At 47.6% G+C, this 19912-nt stretch overlaps 1 protein-coding gene across 2 annotated transcripts in view; it reads left to right on the forward strand.

Moving 5' to 3' along the window:
- TM9SF4 (transmembrane 9 superfamily member 4) overlaps positions 1-19839 on the forward strand; it is a 49907-nt gene extending 30068 nt beyond the window's left edge. Inside the window, exons 4-18 of one of the 2 annotated variants that reach the window (XM_011380151.2) lie at positions 138-306; positions 407-536; positions 1325-1448; positions 2691-2809; positions 2920-3031; positions 4299-4369; positions 6007-6139; positions 7119-7200; positions 7287-7362; positions 10085-10168; positions 12008-12183; positions 12681-12744; positions 13923-14042; positions 14630-14719; positions 17899-19839. In XM_011380151.2, the coding sequence (XP_011378453.1) occupies positions 138-306; positions 407-536; positions 1325-1448; positions 2691-2809; positions 2920-3031; positions 4299-4369; positions 6007-6139; positions 7119-7200; positions 7287-7362; positions 10085-10168; positions 12008-12183; positions 12681-12744; positions 13923-14042; positions 14630-14719; positions 17899-18048 (1700 nt within the window). In that variant the 3' untranslated portion in view covers positions 18049-19839. The remainder of the gene's footprint in view (positions 1-137; positions 307-406; positions 537-1324; positions 1449-2690; positions 2810-2919; positions 3032-4298; positions 4370-6006; positions 6140-7118; positions 7201-7286; positions 7363-10084; positions 10169-12007; positions 12184-12680; positions 12745-13922; positions 14043-14629; positions 14720-17898) is intronic. The other variant, XM_011380152.2, reaches the window with a different exon arrangement.
- Positions 19840-19912: the final 73 nt, after the last annotated feature.

A 19912-nucleotide genomic window follows, 5' to 3' on the forward strand; every position in this document is an offset into this window, starting at 1 on the left:
GAACAGGTCGAGTAGAGCATGGAGTGCCAGGCTACAGAACTGCTGAGGGCGCTCTCAGCCTTGGTTCTCTGTGGCTCTGCTGACTCCAGCAACCGCAGGGCTGAAACTCTGAGCTCCATCTGTCTCTCTTACGGCAGGAGAGGTGCTGAGAGGGGACCGGATTGTCAACACCCCTTTCCAGGTTCTCATGAACAGCGAAAAGAAGTGTGAGGTTCTGTGCAGCCAGTCCAACAAGCCAGTGACCCTGACCGTGGAACAGAGCCGGCTTGTGGCCGAGCGGATCACGGAGGACTACTACGTCCACCTGTAAGTCGTCCTCTGCTCCCTGCCGGCCTTGAGTTCACGTGGGGAGGGCACTGATGGGAGAAGCGGTCCAGAGGGACTGAGCGGGGCCTTGGGTTTCCAGCATTGCCGACAACCTGCCTGTGGCCACCCGGCTGGAGCTCTACTCCAACCGTGACGGCGATGACAAGAAGAAAGAAAAAGATGTGCAGTTTGAACATGGCTACCGGCTTGGCTTCACGGATGTCAACAAGGTAGAGTGTCTTGGTGTGCTCAAAGGGCTGTGAGAGCCACACCCCAAAGTCATGAGCATTTGGGGCTGCAGAGAAGCGGGAAACATTTAACTCTAGGCTTATAACAGAAGAGATGAGGCTGGCTGAGGCAAATTCTTCCTCGTGCCCCTGGGCGAGGCTCTGGCAGATGCTACACAGGAGGTGCCATGGCCCCTAAAAACTCATTCCATGTTCATAACCCCCCAAAAAAATCTAAGAACAAGAACATTTTTTGAGGCACAGCCCCTGACCTCAGAGAGCTGTCATAAACAGAAAGAGAACTGACAGTGTAAGACCTTGAATCCTAAGTTCCAGTACCATGATGGTCAATGCCAGAGGAGTTAGGAGGCAGCTTATTGTGCATTCGGGTTGTCTTAGAGGAGGTGGGCCTTAAAAAATAGGTAGACTTGAGCTGAGTGGAGTTGGAGGTGGCATTCTAGTGAATGCTGTAAACAGAGCTGCAGTGTGGGGACTGTTCATGGGGCAGGGAGGTCTCAGGGAGACCAGGCGAACTAATGTGTCTGAGAAAATGGTGATAGTCAAATGATATAAAGCTTTGAATGCCAGGCTAAGGGATCTGAGCTCTTCTTTAGTGAGCCCCAGGGAACTCTAGAGTGTTTCTGAGCAAGGGAGAGCTATGAGGGCGGTGTTTTCAGAAGGTTGGGACAGCTGGGCCTGTTCTACCTAATGCCTAGAGTGGTCTCCTTGAGTAAGTTTCTGGTCGTTTCTTGGCTACGAGTTATTTTGTTCTCTCTGTTGCTCGATTTTAGATCTACCTGCACAATCACCTCTCGTTCATCCTTTACTACCATCGGGAGGACCTGGAAGAAGACCAGGAGCACACATACCGCGTCGTCCGCTTCGAGGTGATTCCCCAGAGCATCAGGCTGGAGGGTGAGTGGGGAGGTATGACCAGAGGGGCAGGGTTGGATGGGCCTGGGCTTTTACACCCAGGGTAGTTTCTCACACTTGATTCCTGAAATGGCTAATAGGCCCTGGTGTAGCATTTGGGCCCAGCCAAGGTAGGATCACTACATTCCTGTTAGAGAAGGTGGGGGGCAAAGGGAGAGCTGACATCTGTTGTATCCTAGCCTATGTGGTGATAATAGATGAGGAACCACAGACTCAGAGAGGTTGGTGACTTGGATGAGACCAAACAGCAACTTGGGGCTTGGCTGGGCCGCTCATAAGACCCAGCCAGCTTCATCTGGGTTGAAGAACAAAGGGCAGTGTACAGACAGAGCTGTCGGGCAGCTGGTTTCTGTGTTTCTCTTCCTTTGTGTGAATGATTGGCATAGACTAAAATTTGCTCAGGGGGAGCAGACTTAGTCCAGTTTCACCTCACCTGTCAGCACTTTCTTACCACAGGTGTGCTTTAATTTAGGAGGCCTGGCCTTTTGTCCACAGTAGTGGTGGGTTTCTGGGGGGTTTTCATTCGTTTGTTTTGTTTTTAAGCTATGGAACCTAGTTTTCAAAATTGTACACAGAAGTTTCATATAAGACATCCTATATTTTCACAGTGCCATTCTCCCTCTCCTGTGCCTCTCATGAGCACAGCTTTATGTTTATCGTGTGATTATTTTGACATCATCTCTGCCCCCTGGCTCTTTAAGGTTAGAGTGTCTCTTTTTCTCATCATTTTATCTCCAGCACAGTACCTGGCACTTAGGAGGTGCTTATGATATGTTTGTTGAATAAATGGATAGATACCAGGATGAGTGAATGAGTAAATGAATGAAGAAAGCATCTGAGTGAGTGAATTACTGAAGTGCCAGAACTTTGAGGACTGAGTGAATGAGTAAACATGTGGTAGACGAATCTGTGTTGTTTTGCATATCGAGTGAGATTGATTGAATGAGTAAATGAGTATTTGAATTGAGTGAAGGAAGATTAATTAATTAAATGAAGGACTCAGACCTCTCCCCCACACACCTGTCTGCAGCCCCTAAGGTCTTTTGGAAGGTAAGGACTCTGGGGAGTGCAATTTTAAAACTATTGTTACCAGCTGTTCTTTCAGCCTCCACTCAGACCCTGGATGCCACTCCTTCAAGCAGCTTCTGAGGGCACCCCCCAGAACAGCCCTTGGATAATGGCACCAGCCTCCACAGGAACAGACTAAGTCTCTGTCTCTCACAGACCTCAAAGCAGATGAGAAGAGTTCATGCACCCTGCCTGAGGGTACCAACTCCTCACCCCAAGAAATTGACCCCACCAAAGAGAATCAGCTGTACTTCACCTACTCCGTACACTGGGAGGTGAGAAGGGGCTGAAGCCCATAACAGGGGAGGAGGGTTCTGGTCTGGGCAGGACTTTTTTTTAGCGGGACAACTGACTCTTAAGTGCTTATCACCCCACCCCTTACCAGGAAAGTGACATCAAATGGGCCTCTCGCTGGGACACTTACCTGACCATGAGTGACGTGCAGATCCACTGGTTTTCTATCATTAACTCTGTCGTGGTGGTCTTCTTCCTGTCAGGTGAGAGATCTATGTGTTAGAGAGTGGAGAGGACAAGAGGGTAAGGGATAAAGGGCTGAGGCATCACATCACTCAAGGGGGACTTGTAGGGTGTTCTCAGGGCCAAGTGTGGGTCAAAAACAGATGTTGGGGCTCTGAGCTAGGTGTCAGGTATACAGAGGTAAACAATATTTGGTCTCCGCTCCGGAGAGCTCCCTAGGGGAGACGGATGCAACTCATGCACACGTTCAGTCAGCAAGACTTCGTTGTCTCATTCTGTGCGGGCACTGTGCCACATGCTGGCGATATGGCAGTGAGCAAACCCAACCCAGTCTTTACGTTTACAGAGTCTATCTGGTGGTGGGAGAGAAAAAGTAGTGGAGTGATCAGTGCTATGAAGCAGATAAACAGGGTAACCAAATACATAGCCCTCAAGAAAAGGGGAAAGCCTACTTTAGATAAGACTTCTGTAAAATGAGGAGGAGCCACCATTCAGAGACCCAGGGAAAGACTGGTCCAGCAAGGGCCACAGCCCTGCAGTGGGATGAGCCTGGCCAGAAACCTGATAGCAAAAGCGTAGTGAGCAGGGGGCAGGGTGGTGGGCAGAGGTGGAATGAAACTGATGTATTATGAGAAGTAAAGATAATGCTAGCTACTGTTTATTAAACATTTAACCCATGGCTCAGCTGCTGTGCTAATTAATAAGCACTTTATAAGCATCTCAGTCCTTGAAGTCCCATAAGCTAAGCCTGAAAATGTTAAGTTAGTTTGAGGTCATGCAATCCATTGTCTTAACCACTACACCGTGCTGCCTGAAGAGATAAATGGGGTGAAGGGGGAGCTCTGAACTGTTTGGGATGTTGAAAGGCAGAGGTGCTCAAGATGAGTCTTGAAGCGTGAGTAGGATTCAGGGCAGAGTGGGGCATTCCAAGCAAAGGGAATCGCCTGGGTAAAGGCATGGAGTTGAGAGAGGTATGGCAGCAAAGAACCAGCGGTGAATGAGAGGGGAGCCTGGCAGGACCAACCCATGAAGCAGCTGGGGTGCCATTATCCTTAGATTTAAAATCAGTGTCCTCTGGCTGCCTACACCCATCCTAGCAGCTCTTTCCTTCCAGGTAGCTAGGGTGCAGCTATGCCCAGGAGAGGACCTGAGGTGGCTGCATAGCCATTTCACTGGAGGAAGTTACACGCCAGCCATCACTCAGTGAAACACCAAGCCCAGGAGGGCATGCAGCACAGAAGACTTGGTTGGCACTGCTGATAACCCTTCCTCTCTTGTTTGTTTCAGGCATCCTGAGCATGATTATCATTCGGACCCTCCGGAAGGACATCGCCAACTATAACAAAGAGGATGACATTGTACGAGGTCTTGGCTGGGGAGGAATGGCCTTGGAGAGGGAGGACAGTCTAGCAGTAGGGCTCTAGGCCTGCCGGTCCAGGAGGGGTGTTTGTGTGTATATGTTATCATTTATAGAGTAAACCTTTAAAATATTGAAAAGGAAAAAAAAATGTTTAATGACCCAAAATGGTGGGGATAGGCTTTCTAATGTCTAAGCATAAAAGTAATGGAAGAAATCACAGAAAGAAAACTTGATGAATGTAACATTAAAAATTTAAAAACTGTTCTGCATGTCAGAAAATATAAACAAAACAAAAATGAAATGGCGAAACAATGTCTGCAACACACTTGGAAAAAGACGATATAATTTTTTGAAAAATTGGTATAAAATCTCTTAAACAGTCTAAAATCTCTAATATGATAATGAATAAAAAATTTAGAGGATCTGTACATGGAACTATATACATGGCTAGTAAACGTGAAAAACTACTTTTACCTCAGAGGTAACCCCCACAATTACAGATTCAAACAATCATGAGATGACAATTTAGAACTTTAAATTAGCACAGATTTTTTTTTCATATAATACTAACTAATTGTGGGCAGGGTTAACATGAAATAAGCACCTTCCTGTGCCACCCATGCAAATGTAAACTGGTAGTTTTCCAAAAAATAATTGGCAGTACATACCATATAGTACATACTGTAAAATAGTTAACTTGTTTTGACCCAGTAATTCTTCTAGAATTTTCCTAAGGAAAGCATCAAAAACACGAAAATGTGGCCTAGAAATAATAATTGCATCTTCATGTATAATCTAAATAAACTGGATATAGCCTAATATTCCATAATGGTGGATTGGTTATGGCATAGCTGTACAATGAAAAAAGTACACAGACATTAAAATAGTAATTGCAAAGAATATTTATTGGTATGAGGAAATGTTCATGATCAAACATCAACTGAAAATAAGTATTCAGTAAATAAAATATCCATTTCATTGTTTAGAAATTATGTATATTATATACACATATACATACATAAAGGACTAAAGGAAATGTATCAAAACAGTGGTATATCATTAAGTATATAAATCATTATTTTCTATAACTTTTTGGGTTTTTTTAATCTTTGAGTGTTTGAGTTTTATCTTTTGTTGTTTAGTCTTTCTAGATTTTAAAAAAATTTTCAACAGTAAACATTTATTACTTTTTGTTCACTTGAATATCATGCCATATACCAAAAATTTTTACTTTTTTTCTGATATAAGGAAGAGCACATATTACTGAAGAGCACATATTACTTTTATAATCATTAAAAAAACTGCTGTATGTCTCACCACCCAAGAACTATCACAGTTAATATTTTAGTATATTGATATTTACATTATTTTTCCATGCATTAAGTTTGTGGAATTTGGGGATATTTTTTTCCCTTGTATGTAGCTGTAAGCCTCATGTTTGTGCCCTCCTTGTCCTATGTGACAGTTCTCTGGGAAGCAGTTTGTCGTGTCACTTACTCTTTTGTGTCACTGGAGCTGGTTGACACCTGAGCGACCCTTGGCTCTAGTCAGAGTGGGTCCTTAGCGATGGTCCCTGCAGGAGCTGCCTTCTCCAGAGCCAAAGAAGCAGCCTCACTTTCTGGCCTTTTGCTGCAGGAAGACACCATGGAAGAGTCTGGGTGGAAGCTGGTGCACGGCGATGTCTTCAGGCCCCCCCAGTACCCCATGATCCTCAGCTCCCTGCTGGGCTCAGGCATTCAGCTCTTCTGTATGATCCTCATCGTCATCTGTGAGTGGGCCCAGCAGGCCGGATGTGGGAGGCTGTCACCAGAGCAGCATGGGCCTGATGAGGGTGGGCTTCCCTCCCTGCCGAAGAGGGCATATCAGCATCTCTGGGCCAGACAGAACCATCCATCCCAGAAAGGCTGAGTTCTCTCAGCCCCAGGCCCTGGTGGTTTGATCCTTCTCAGAGCTAGATAGCCCACTATGGCCATTCCATCAGTGAAGCCATGCATCAATGCTGTGAGCTTGGCCTCCTTTGGCAGTTAGGCTTTAAGTGACTTACCCAAGTTAGGACTGGAATCAGATCTTTTTTCTTAAAAACAACCACCTCCCCCCCAAAAAAATAATATATAGTAGTTACAGACAGTTCTGAAGTCATTCTGCCCAAAATATTTTCTTTCTTTCTTTTTTTTTTACCATTTTAACTGTCTTTTAATCAATGTATAACATCGTACTAGTTTAAGGTGTACAACATAGTGATTTGATATATGTACATATTTTTCTTGTGATGAAGACTTATAAGATCTAAGCTCTTAGCAGCTAGTCTGCCTAAATCTGTGTCACAGCCTCATGCCTCCAAGCTTTGTGACCTTGGACAAGTCACTTAACCTCTGTGAGCCTCAGTTTCCGCATCTGAGAAATGGAGAAACTAACCTCCACCTCGCAGAGCTGATGAGGCAGATTCAGTGAGCTGGCATTGATAATGCTCTCGGCTCACTGTCAGGTTGGCTGCAAGTGCTCCGTGGGCTGGAAGCTGCAGTTAAGATGCAGCCAGCTGAGGTGCAGCAGTTGCTGCACCCCTCTGAACCCCAGCTAAGATCCAGCCTTCTCCTGCAGAGAGGAAGGGAGTACGCTGTCAAGAGGGAGCAGGGAGCCTTATCTTGCCCCATATGCCCAGGGCCCTGTCAGCCAGCCCAGGATGGGGGCTCGGGGCGGGGGCCCTGGTGATCAGCCACCGTGACTTTCTCCCTGCTCTCCCTCCACAGTTGTGGCCATGCTTGGGATGCTGTCGCCTTCCAGCCGGGGAGCTCTCATGACCACGGCTTGCTTCCTCTTCATGTTCATGGGGTAGGTGTGCCTGAGTGGGCTCTGGGGGCTGACACACACCACCTGCACTCCAGCTAACAGGTGTGGATTCCTGCCATTTCCCACAGGGTGTTCGGTGGATTTTCCGCTGGCCGTCTATACCGCACTCTGAAAGGCCATCGGTGGAAGAAGGGAGCCTTCTGTGTAAGTGTCCTCAGCTTCCTCCCAGTGTTGGTGAGGAGCTGAGAAACTTCTTCCTGAACTCCTCAGGAGCAGCGTAGAGCAGACCCTGGGAGAGTTTGGGGGCCAGAGGCTGAGCAGCAGCACGGTGGGCTGGGAGGAGCACACCCAGGGACAGGAATGCTGGACTCTTACCCATAAGTGCAGCAAGACCTCTTCAGGCCTTAGTTGTTGCATTTATAAAATGAGGAGATTGAATGAGTTTTAGCCTACATTGTCTGATGTCTCAAGCAAGAGAAGAAATAGAGGATTCAGAATAACAGGATTTAGCCACCAAGCCCAGGTGTCAAAATTTAGAGTCGAAAATTGATCAGGGCTGCTGGGAGCATACCCTGCCCAGTGGTATAAAGAGAGAGTTGCCTGCCAGGGCCAGAAGAGGCCAGGCCCCTCGTCACTGTCAGCCTGTTTTCCAGACTTTGGTGCTTCCATTGAAGGCAGCTTTTGCCCTCTCTGTCCTCCACCAGACCATAGAAATCGAAGGATGCCTAAGAGCCAACCCTACCTCCCAAGGAGCCCTGAGCCCCTTCTCCCAGAGCAAATGAGGCCTTTAGAGGACCAGGGAGACCCTTGGTGCCACACTCCAAGACTCTTTAGTTCTGGCATTCTGAAATCGTCCTCAGGGAGGGGAGCTCAGACTGTTTCAGCTCTGGCTGCCACACTCCTGGCATATAGTAAGCCATCCATATGGCGGAGCTGTGATGGTGATTATTCTGGAAGGATCAGAAAAGTTTCCATAATTCTTGACATATCAAGCATTTTTCTCAAGCAACTGTGAATGATCTACAGAGGCATAAAATCCTGCCTCCTCCTCCCCTAGTGACTTCTCTGGTGAAATCTCCCACCAGATACCCTCCAGGATCTCCCTCAGCAGTTCCCACACCAAACCCATTCTACTGCTTGCACCTGGCAGCACCATCATTCACCCAGGCCCCAAAGCTTCCTTTGCTCCTCTTCCTCATGCCCCACCTCCTCCCAGATAGCAAGTGTGGGTTTTCCTGCCAAGTAGTCCATGAATTTCCTCCCATCTCTATCTCCAGAACTCTTGCCTAGATTTAGGCATCTTTATCTCTCACCTGGATCCTTGACTGTCCTAGGCCTTTCTGGTCTCCCTGCAAGATTCTGACCCTTCCCTCGTTCTCTGCCTCTACTACAGGTGGGCATCTACTACAGCCCATAGCAGTGCAGATCTGCAACAGTTCTCTCCATCCTCTGCCATCCCCTCTGCCTGGGCACACTACCCCCTCACTCTCCTTGCTTCATCTTTTAAGCCTTATTAGTTTCAGTATCACTCCTCTAGGAGCCTAGGCCGAACCTTATACCTACAGTTAGCACCATGTATGTTATACCCTGTTATTCCTCATTTATGGGTCTGTCTTCCTCCCTGGAACTTTTTTCCTGTTCTTATCCCTGGTTTCTAGCACAGTGTCTAGTCCATAAATTTTAGCCAGGAAGTCAAATGAGGAATTCCATGCTACATAGCAAGAGTAAAGCAGAAACATATAGGAAAGGAAGAAATGACATTTGAGCTGGACCTGGAGGGTTTCAGACAGATGGAAGCAGCCAGCAGAGGGCCTCGAGTTCTGGCATTTCCTAGATCTTGGTCTTGGCTCTGTTCTTTCCTTGGTTGGTGACCTTGAACAAACCTCTGAGCCTCAGTTTTCCCATCTCTCCAATGGAGGATGGTTATACCTGCCTTTGGGGATTGTCATGTAGATGGAAAGAGACTGAGCGTGAAAAGCCCTTAATACAGCATTAGCACTCAGGAGGCTGAGCCCCTAAGGTGTTGATAACTCTGCCTACATAGAGGGACAGGGACATGCCAGAACAGTGACCAGTTATTGGGTTGGGGGGCCTATGCACCAAAGATGACACTGGCAGCAGAGACTGAGTGCCAGATTACAGAGGGCCTCAAGCATTGTGGTCATTGACCCTCAGGCAGCCACAGGGATGAAGGAGGCTCAACTGTAGGTTTGAGACTTTGGTTCTATGTGCCTGGGCTCCAGCCCAAGAGATTCTAACTAAATGGCATACACCACAGGGTATCAGGAATGTGGGCTCTGGGGTCAGACTGCCTGGGTCTGAACATCTGTTCCACCCTTAACTGACTGTGAAGTTGGGGGTTGTATTTAACATTGCTGGGCCCCAGTGTCCTCTTCTTTAAAAGGGAATGATGACAGTCCTTCCCATCCAGGCCTGAAGGTTAGGTGAGATGGTGCATGTAGAGCCCAGCACCCGCAACTCCTAGGAGTCGATTAAAGCTTCACAACGACTGTAGGCAGTTTGAGTTGGGACCCAGACATATAGATTCTGTGAAAATTTTATTTATGCATTCCTTCCTTATTCAACAAATGTTTTTTGAGCAGCTGCTGTATTCTAAGTGATGGGAGTACATCAGTGAACAGGAGGGCACACTCCCCAGGAGTTTACAGTCTATGGGGTAGGCAAACACTGCTTAGGTAACAGCAATATGGAATTACAAACTGGGATGAGCAAGGAAGGGGCAGTCCAGGTATCTAAGAGGATAAAGAACAGGAGGCCTGCCTGTTCTTTCTTGGGGTCAGGGAATGCTTTTGGAGAAATGATCTTTGAGCTACGTCCTGGAGTACAAGGAAGGGTTGAGAACTTGAGTCCCGGGACCCCACCGGGACAGGTGGGAGCTTCCCAACCTGGCCTCTCTTGCTTGCAGACAGCGACGTTGTACCCTGGTGTGGTTTTCGGCATCTGCTTTGTGCTGAATTGCTTCATCTGGGGAAAGCACTCATCAGGAGCGGTAAGTGCCCTCCCCAGTGAGGGAGGGCCAGCTGTGCTCAACCCCACTCCGTCAGGTCACTTCCTGCTGTTTCCTTCCCTTTTCTGAGTCCCCAAAGTTCTGTTCCCAGCCCAGGGGCTGAGGGCGGGGTGGAGTTTCCCTAGCCCTGCCCATCCATCTTTCTTTGCCCTGGCCTTTCTGTGTACTTTGAGACAGCTAGCCCAACCTCACTTCTCTATAGGGAGGTTTCCACAGTCCAGGGGCCAACTGGGGAATTTCCCTTTGTCTCAACCAAGGGAAAGCTGCTTAGTGTGAATTTATTAGGTCAGTATCCCATACAAGGCTCACCAAATGTCTCTGCTTCTCAGCATCAGCTCCTGTAGGTCATCTTGTCCTCAGAGCAGGATCCCCTCAGACCCAGTTGTTAGTAGCAGCTGCCCAGGACTCAACAGAGTAGGATTGTGAACTCAGTTGGCGGTAGAAAGATGAGGTCTTGATTGATTAGCAGGGCTGCTGTGGGGGTGGGCAGGCTTTTGCCATCCCAGCCACAGCAGGTAGAGCTACCTCCTCTCCACCTGCAGATGCCCCTAAAGGTCCTTGGGTGCGGCTTCCAGTCTGGGTTCCCTAGGACAGGGTTCTTTCTGGCAGTCCAGGAAGCCATCATCAGGAAAGACAGTCATGCTTTTCCTTTCATTTCATCTTTTTTATACCTGTGTTCCTTCCCTCTTTCAATATTTTTTCTCCCAGATACCAACTGCTCATTACAAACGCCCATTGTAGAAATTTTGGAAAGTACAGAGAAGTTAAAGAAGTCAGAAATAACCTATAATCCAGCCATCCAGAGATAAATACTATGTGATCTTTACTATGTGTTTTTTTCAGTCTTTTTTCCTCTTTTTGGATTTATTTAAAATTGAATGATGTTAATTTAGAAGTTATAAAATAATGGCAAACATATATATGGTGCTTGCTTTGGGATAAATCCTATACTAAACACTTGACATATATTAATTCATTTTTTCCTTTTTGCATAACTCATAAAAACATACTTTAGCAGAGAGGATAAAGAAAAAATGAAAAATAGTTCTAATCCCCTATATCCCAGCCAAGGAAGTACTGTTAACTTTCTGACATAGGCCTTTCTAGGCACTTATACATATAAATATTGGGATGTTTTTATTAAAATGGAGATCTAGACATATAGTTTTATAACCTGCTTCATTTACTTAGTAGTATATTGTGGGATTTTATTTTTTTTATCATTTATTTATTTATTTATTTATTTATTTATTTATTTATTTATTTATTTATTTATTTATTTATTTATTTATCTTTTATCGCCTACAGCACCTGGTATTCCTAGGTGGTCTCCCATCCAAATACTAATCAGGCCCGACCCTGCTTAGCTTCCAAGATCAGACGAATGTGGGGTTTTATTTTAACAAAATGAGGAACACACTATTTGTGCAGTTTTATTTTTTCCCTTTTTTTCTTAACATACCACATGTAATTTCCCTTTATTCAGGCCTCTTCATCTCCCCTCATGTTCTCAGTTCCCTCCTTCCCTTTTCTTTTCCCGTTTCCTCCCCGGATGACTAGCTCTGGGGTGCCATGGTTCCGTCTTCATTTCACAACCCAAATGGTTCATCATCTGCGCACTCTACTTTTCCCTAGGACTAAGGTCAGCTCCAGAAGGTTCTAGCCAGGAGACCTGTGGGGAGCTATCTATAGATACTTCCCCACCATGGTGGCCCTGCTGTGCCTCTCTTTTCCTGGGAGCCCAGAAGGTCCCCCTCCGCCCTGCATAGCCCCAGTCTGGGCATCAGAGCCTCGTGAGGCCTCACGATGCTGTACTCACAGGTGCCCTTCCCCACCATGGTGGCCCTGCTGTGCATGTGGTTTGGGATCTCCCTGCCTCTTGTCTACCTGGGCTACTACTTCGGCTTCCGCAAGCAGCCGTATGACAACCCAGTGCGCACCAACCAGATTCCCCGGCAAATCCCTGAACAGCGGTGGTACATGAACCGATTTGTGGGGTGAGTCTCCAGCAGGGGCCTTCTGGACTGGGTGAGGCCAACACTGCCATGAGCCATCTCCTTAGGGCGACTTGGAGGAGGGTACCCTCCCCACAAGGATACTATGACTTGCATTCTGTAGTTCAGCCAGCTCTGGTAGACTTCAGGAAAGCTTAGCTTTGCTCGAAGATAAGGCCTGAGTTGTAGCCAGACTTGGTGTCGGCCTAGGAACCAGGAAAGGGCGGGATGGAAAGGTACAGTGAGAGAAGTTAAGATCATCGCTTGGACCTCAAGCACGTTACCCTGCCTCTCTGTACCTCAGTTTACCCATCTATAAAGCGGAGAGAATGATTCCCACCCTGCCTACCTCTCAAGAGGCTATAATGGTACAAAAAGATATGAAAAGAATTAGGGCCACCGCACCCTGGAAGCACTCTCATTTGGAGTGGCTGGGGAAGGAGTCTGGGGCTTCTGATGCCCTGGGTCTCCTCAGTGTTAACCCTCTGGTTCTGCTGCAGCATTCTCATGGCTGGGATCCTGCCCTTTGGTGCCATGTTCATCGAGCTTTTCTTCATCTTCAGTGTGAGTACTGCTGCCTGCTTCCCAGCCCCTCCACACACAGCCTTCACCCCTGCTAGCCTGGTCCCTACCCCACTACTTGGGTTCTCTGGCTCTTGCTGCCTGTGAAAATTCAGATGGAGCATTTAACCTCTTAGAGCCCCCATACTTCACCCTGACATGGGATAACAGTCCTGCCTCTCAGGGCAGCTTGGAAGGTTAAACGAGATATGGCATGTGTATGGGAAGGGCCCAATAAATAGAAGCTGCTTCAATAATACTGCAATCAGTCACCACCATTATTAATATCATAGTTGCATCTTTGATATCCGGGTTCCTACATATCTGAGTTACTCACAAGTCTCAGCAAAGTGACGTGAATGAAGCCTAACTTTCAGGATCATTGAGAGGCTGGAATGTGATAATATCTATAAAAGACACAGTGCTTAGCATTTAGAATATACTTGGTAAATTACAGCTGTGGTGTGATGATGATTGTTCCTGTCCCAGGCGTGCCAAGGTGAAAGTTGACAATAGGCCTCTTCACAACCATCTACGTCTGACTCAGTGCCCAGCTCAGAGAGTGCCTTGCACCAAGTCAGTGCTGGTCAAGTATCTGCTGCTCAGGAGTGGTCCAGCCTCTCCCTGCTGAGATTCCCTCACCCCCCGATCCCTGCCTAGGAAAAGGGTCAGAGGATGAATTGGCTGCCCTCCCAGGGAGGCCACCTCAGTTCTTTTTGTATGACCCTGGGCCAATCACCAGCTTCTTTGAGCCTTGACTTCCTCAGCTGTAAAAGTCCACACTTTCATACATTCACATGTCTGTGAAGCATGTAGCTTGCCTGGCATGCGGTACACTGCCCCTAAGTGGCTGTGGCTGCTGTGTAATTTTGCTGCGGGTGATATTCATCATTTTTCACAAGCGGCTGTGTTCAGGCTGGAGCCCACCCATCACAGGGTCAGCTATGCCCTAGCCACTCCTTAAGAACAGCCTGGGTCACCCTCTGCTCCAGGGAGGAGGGACCATCGGAGCCACATGCCAGGCCCACAGGGTCCAATGGCATCATGATGGTGTCTCCTTTCCTGCCCTGGTGACAGGTCCTGACTGCCTGCTGGCGTCCAGAGAACAGGCAGGGTATGCCAGGGGAAGGGCCACTGGATGGAGGCAGGCTAGCTAAAGGCCAGCTGTGGTGTGTCCACAGGCAATCTGGGAGAATCAGTTCTATTACCTCTTTGGCTTCCTGTTCCTCGTCTTCATCATCCTGGTGGTGTCATGCTCGCAAATCAGCATCGTCATGGTATACTTCCAGCTGTGTGCAGAGGTGAGGGCAGTGGGGCCTGGACTTGGGGGTGGGTGGAGGGAGTTTGGTCCAGCATTGAATGTGTCAGCTAGGCTGTCTGGGTTTTCCATGTGGTCCCCCACTTCTGGTCACGAGGTCTTGGAAAAGTATGCCACTTTCCCTCTCTGAGCTCCGTTTATTCAGTCGGCTCCCTCATTAGTAGCTGTGGCTGGCAGTTGGTTAACCTTTCTGTGTGACAAGGATAGCAGTAGGATCTGACTCAGAGGACTGCTACAAGGATTAAACTGAGCTAGTTCACATACAGCACTTAGAATGGTGCCTGGCACATGGAGAGCATTTGCTCAAGAAATAATAGTTATTGTTATTACAATTTTTTTAAATTGAGGTATAATTTATAAACAGTAAAGTTCAGCCTTTTTATTCTCCAGTTCTTTGAGTTTTTAAAAACACCTACAATTGTGAAACCACCATCAAAGTCAAGATATAAAACATTCCCATCACCCCAAATATTACTGTACTTACCCAGCATCTTTAGCCCCTCAGGCAACTGTGAAACTTGGGGAAGAGATTCTGCCTGGAGACAGCTCACCCTTCTGTTTCCTCCTCAGGATTACCGCTGGTGGTGGAGGAATTTCCTAGTCTCTGGAGGATCTGCATTCTACGTCCTGGTCTATGCCATCTTTTATTTTGTTAACAAGGTACCACCCTACGTGAGGGAGCCCCTTAGCCTTTCCAGGGCGGGATGGTGAGGAGGAGGGTGCTAGGGAAAAACTCAAGTATCTGAATCTTATTTTCCTACCATGAGTGGGGAGAACCGGTACCAGTGTAGAACCCTTTCTGCTCTAGAACATGCATCTTTTTAGGAAAGTATCTGTGTTCTGTACATTTGGAAGACAAAAGCCTTCAGAATATTTAACAGTGAAAATATTGTATGCAAAACCTGTGAGATACAGCCAAATGGGTACTTAAAGGAAAATATATCACCTTACAATGCTTTCAATAGGAAATAAGAGAGATTGATAATATAGTATTCAGCTCAAGAAGCTAGAAAAAAAAGAATGACATGAACATGAAGGTAAATGAGAAGAATTAATAAAGATAAAAGTGGAAAATGCTGAAATAGCCTTTAGCACCCAAATTAAGGATCTCAGACATCCTCTTTCTGGTGCCTTCCTTCCCTTCTTCATTCAAGTACTGTTTGGTCTTTCACAATCAGGACAGCATGGGCCATGGCTTTGCCTGCATCTTAGAGTGTACATGCTATGTGAGCCACATGGGTAAAGTCTGCGTGAACAGAAGGGAGCTTGGCTTACTTGACTCAGGCACATTCATAGAGCTCATTGTCCCCAAAGAGTGGCATGAATAAGAATACAAACATCCCCACAACCGTTTTGATAGATTCATGCATGACAGAAACCAGATGGGCCCCTGAAAGGAGCCTGGGGACACTCTGGTGGACCCCTCACCTCTGAGGCTAACACTGAAGACTTGGCCTCACCATTGTGCTTTGGGTCTCCAGAACCCAAAAGCAAGCAGTTCTCTTCTTACAACCAGGGCATATTCCTAAACAAAGGTCAAGCTTGGAATCTTCTTTCCCAGAAACATCAGGTTGGAAAGGACTGTAAGGGTCATTTTATTTGGTGTTCTATACCTGCTTCCAGTTTGCTGACAGTTCCCCTCTTTTCCAATGATTCCGACATGTGATCAGCTAGCTTAGGGGTCAGCAACTGTAACCCATGGGGCCAGCAGCCCTGTTTGTGTAAATAAAGTTTTATTGAAACACAGCCATGCTCCTTCATTTACATATCATTTATGCCTGTTCTCACACCACAATGGCAGAGTTAAGCAGTTTCAACAGAGGCTGTATGGCCTACGGAGCCTAGAGTGTTTATAATCTAGCCCTTTAAGAAAGTTTGCTGACCCCTGCTCTAGCACATCCAGCGACAGAAGACACTCCCTCCTGACACTCCCATTCTCTCTTTGGATAGCTCTTGTCCTTATCAAGTTCTTCTTTGATTCACACTGAAGTCTGCCTCCCTGTTAAGTTCTGTCTTCAGACCATAGTATTCCTGGAATTATCCAGAATAACAGCCCATATTAATCAGACAGACCTCTTTTGCATAGAAAATGACCAACCGGCTTAAGCAAAAAGAGAATGTATTGGCTGATATAACTGGAAAATTTAAGAAACTGGAGTTCTAGCTTCAGACATGGTTAGATCTAGCATCTGAAATAATGTTAGGGCTCTGTGTCCACGCCTCAGTTCGGTTTTCTGGGCTTCTATCTGCTTGCAGGATCTTTCCACAAAGTAGAAAGATGGCCACTGGCAGCCTTAGAGTCTCCTTTTTTCAATTTTGTAGCTCTAGAGCTAATAGAACATATTTCTTCTACCATCATAACATCAATCCCAGGGAAGACCCTTAGCGGCCCTGGTTACCTGCCATCCCTCACTGATCCTGAGGTCTAATAGGGTGGCATACTCTGATTGACAAGCTTAGGTTTTATACTAGGACTGACAGCCCTAACAGGACCACAGAGTTGGGAGTGGGTACCCCAAAACACTGAGCAGAAGGAAGACATGAGACAGCACTGGGCAAACGAAACCTAACTACCATAGCCTCCTACCTGGCCCCCTGGGGTCACATCACAGCCTCCTGTCCTCCCTTCCTCTGCTCTGTTCTTCTCTGTTTTAAAAACCTCCTCTTCTAGCCCCAGAGCCTTCCTTGTCTATAAAACGATAGCCTTGGCCTATCTGAACTCAAAAGGCCTTTCCTCTTTCCAGCACTGCCTTTTTGCCTTGTCCTTTTCCTGATTTTACCACTGGATTTACCTCTTGCCTTGTCCCCTACCCCCACCTCTCATCAACTTCACCCCATCTCTCGCCATAAGAAAGCTTATGAAAGGAGAAATGGGGGTTGGGCCTGAAAACATGGCCTTCACCCCCAGATTGAGGATGTTTGACCTTAGGGAGAAGGTCTCAAAACAGTGAACTTTACTTTCTCCTGGGCTCCTAGCATTTTCTGACATGTGTGTGCCCGTGTGCCCTGGGACAGGCCCCACTCAGGCCCTGATGTGCTGGATAGGTCTCGATACCAAGGTTCCAGATGCACTTCACTTGGCCCAACAAACACCACCACCACACAGCTTCCCAGCCTCCCTGCCGAGGCCTCCAAACTCTACAGAGGAGTCCAAGAGTGCTTCAAGACAGACTCGCTGTAAGATGTTAGCAAAAGTAACCGGAGCACTCTCAGGAGGAGAAGGCTGTCGGCTGGGGTAGGCATTTGGTGGCTCGCTCTCTTCCTTAATCTAGAAACTTTGGACCCCTCTCTTCTCCTGTCTGCTGCTCTAGCCATCCAGGGGTATCACTATACTGTTCTGGGGACTGTGGAGGGTGAAGAAATGACACGACTGTGACCATTCCTACCTACTGCATTCTGGCCATGGCCCCTGAGGTCGCACCTGTCTCCCAGTGAGCTAGCTCCTAGGCCCTTTCCCTGGAAGAGTCTTGCCCCTCCTGCCCCCACCAGACGTGGCCTGGGCCAGTGGAGTTAGGCCTTGGGCTCCTAGCTCTCTAGCCTCAGGTTCAAATCCCAGCTCCTCCTGCTTTCTAGCGGTATAACTGAATATCGATTAACCCCTCTGCGCCCAGTCAGTGATATGGGCTAACAACCTCCCATGGTGGTCGTGAGACTCCAAGGCAGTATGCAGGCCCTGGTATGGAAGTGTGGCTGTGGCTGTGGGCCCTGTTTGCCCCTCACTGCTCCCCTGGAGAAGGCCCATCCTTGCCAGGCTTTAGCTTCTCCACGAGATCAGTGAGAAGGTGGCAGGCTGGCACTAAGCGTCCACTCCTCTTTTCTCTCCCCTACTCGTGCTGCAGTTGGACATCGTGGAGTTCATTCCTTCTCTCCTCTACTTTGGCTACACGGCCCTCATGGTCCTGTCCTTCTGGCTCCTCACGGGCACCATCGGCTTCTATGCAGCCTACATGTTTGTCCGCAAGATCTACGCTGCTGTGAAGATAGACTGATGGGGGTGGATCTTGGCCAGGCCCACTCCGTCCACGGACAGGAAGCCACCCTGCGTGGGGAGCTGCAGGCACGGAAAATAAAATAGCTCCTGCTCGTTTGGAATGTTACGTAACTCCTGGCACAGTGTGGATCCTGGGACTGTGTGGGGGGCGGGAGGGCCTGTAGATAAATCTTGCGTTTTTCTTCATCATCTTATTCCAGTTCTGTGGGGGGGTAAAGTTTTTGTGGTTTGTATTTTCTTCAGTGCTAAGAAAGTTCCCTCCAGCAGGAACTCTCAGACCTGTTTATTCAGGTTAATTTTTCATTTGGGGTTTTTTTCCTTCGTTTTTTAAACAAACGGATCCAGCATGGATACACCCACTGAGACTCTGGGTTTTGGTCACTCTCTCCACCTCAGTTCCTCAGGGCTGTTGGTCACCCCACGACTAACTGGAAAAGGAAACATGAGACCTTCTGGAGCTTCAGTGAGGTTTCTAAGCCTCTCACCGTCTATCCTTACATTGATGACATGACAAGGACAGCTGTAGCCCGGATGTGCATCCTCAGTGCCAACCAGCCTCTGCCAGCCCCTTTTCCTCTTCTTTTCCTCCCCAGCTTCCTCCCAGGGCTGCCCAAGGCCCGGCTTCCAGCCAGGTCTCCAGGTCATCTTGTCATCAGGAGCAAGCCCAAATCTTGGTTGCTACAAGGAAATCCCCTGGAAATACTGGGGGCCAAGTGCCCAGGATAGCAGGGTTCAAACCAGCTCAGAGCAGCAGGAGTTCGCTGGGCCAGAGAAGAGACTTGCAGTGAACTGTTTTCGTGCCAAGAAACCCTGGATCTGGATCCAGGTATTTCCAGAGCCAAGCCAAGCATCCACATGTCTATGTCTGGGCTGAGGGTCCTCACCCTTTAGGATTGTTCCCAGCTTCTTCCTCGGGGAATTGCTGCTCTTTGTAAAGTGTACTGGTGGTGGGGCCTCTCCTCCCCCACTTTGAGGGCAGAACAAGGTCTGGAGACCTCAGATCCCCCCCTTAGGCGGCTGGAGAGAGGCAGTCCCTCCCTGACATCTCCAGCCTCAGTGCCCGTGCACAGTTCTTAGCCAGACCCATCTCCTCTTCCCCCATCTGAGTTCTTGCCTCCCTTTGGGGACACGCAGAAATCTACAGATGAGAAGGAAGATGGAAAGTTCTGTCATTCCTTCCCCAGTCTCCCAAGTTAGAATGAGAGAACTAACATGGCAAACCCGGCTCCTCAGTCAACACCCACTCTTGGGGCCAACCCCCTGCCCACCCCACGCATGTCACAAGCATTTGCTCTTGAATTGCAAGAGACCAAACTCGCCCTGGGATTATGGTTTAGGTAACAATCACTTACCCTTTTTCTAGCCCCTTTGAGACTCCCACCACAAGACAAATGCTCAGGAGGCTGGTTAAGCTAGGAACATACTCAGCCCCCTTTCCCCGCCCAGATTCTTTCAGTGCCCCTGACCCCAACCACCTCCACCAATCAAACCAGTGAAATTCTCAACCTTGCCTCACAGTGACTGCAGTGCCAAGTGGCAGCCACCAAGAATTAGGTTGGAGAAAAGGGAACCCAAACAGTAGAGAATAATGAGTCTTGTTTATTTAAATCTTGGATTTTTTTCCCTAAGAGATTCTCTTTGGGGGGCAGATAGGGAAACAGATTCATAAAGGGTTTAAACATCATCGCTTTTTCTGACTTTTTTAATCATCATCATTATTATTTTTAATTAAAAAAAAATGTCTGCCTTTTTTTGATCCAATTGTAAATAAATATGCCATTGTCCTGTTGTCATGTCTCTTGAATCTCTTGCAAGGGTTAAGGGTTTGAGGGGCAGCAACTTCTCCAAAGGGAAGTTGAGAC

This window comes from Pteropus vampyrus, unplaced genomic scaffold (genome assembly GCF_000151845.1).
Source record: "Pteropus vampyrus isolate Shadow unplaced genomic scaffold, Pvam_2.0 Scaffold388, whole genome shotgun sequence".
Taxonomy (NCBI): Eukaryota; Metazoa; Chordata; class Mammalia; order Chiroptera; family Pteropodidae; genus Pteropus; species Pteropus vampyrus.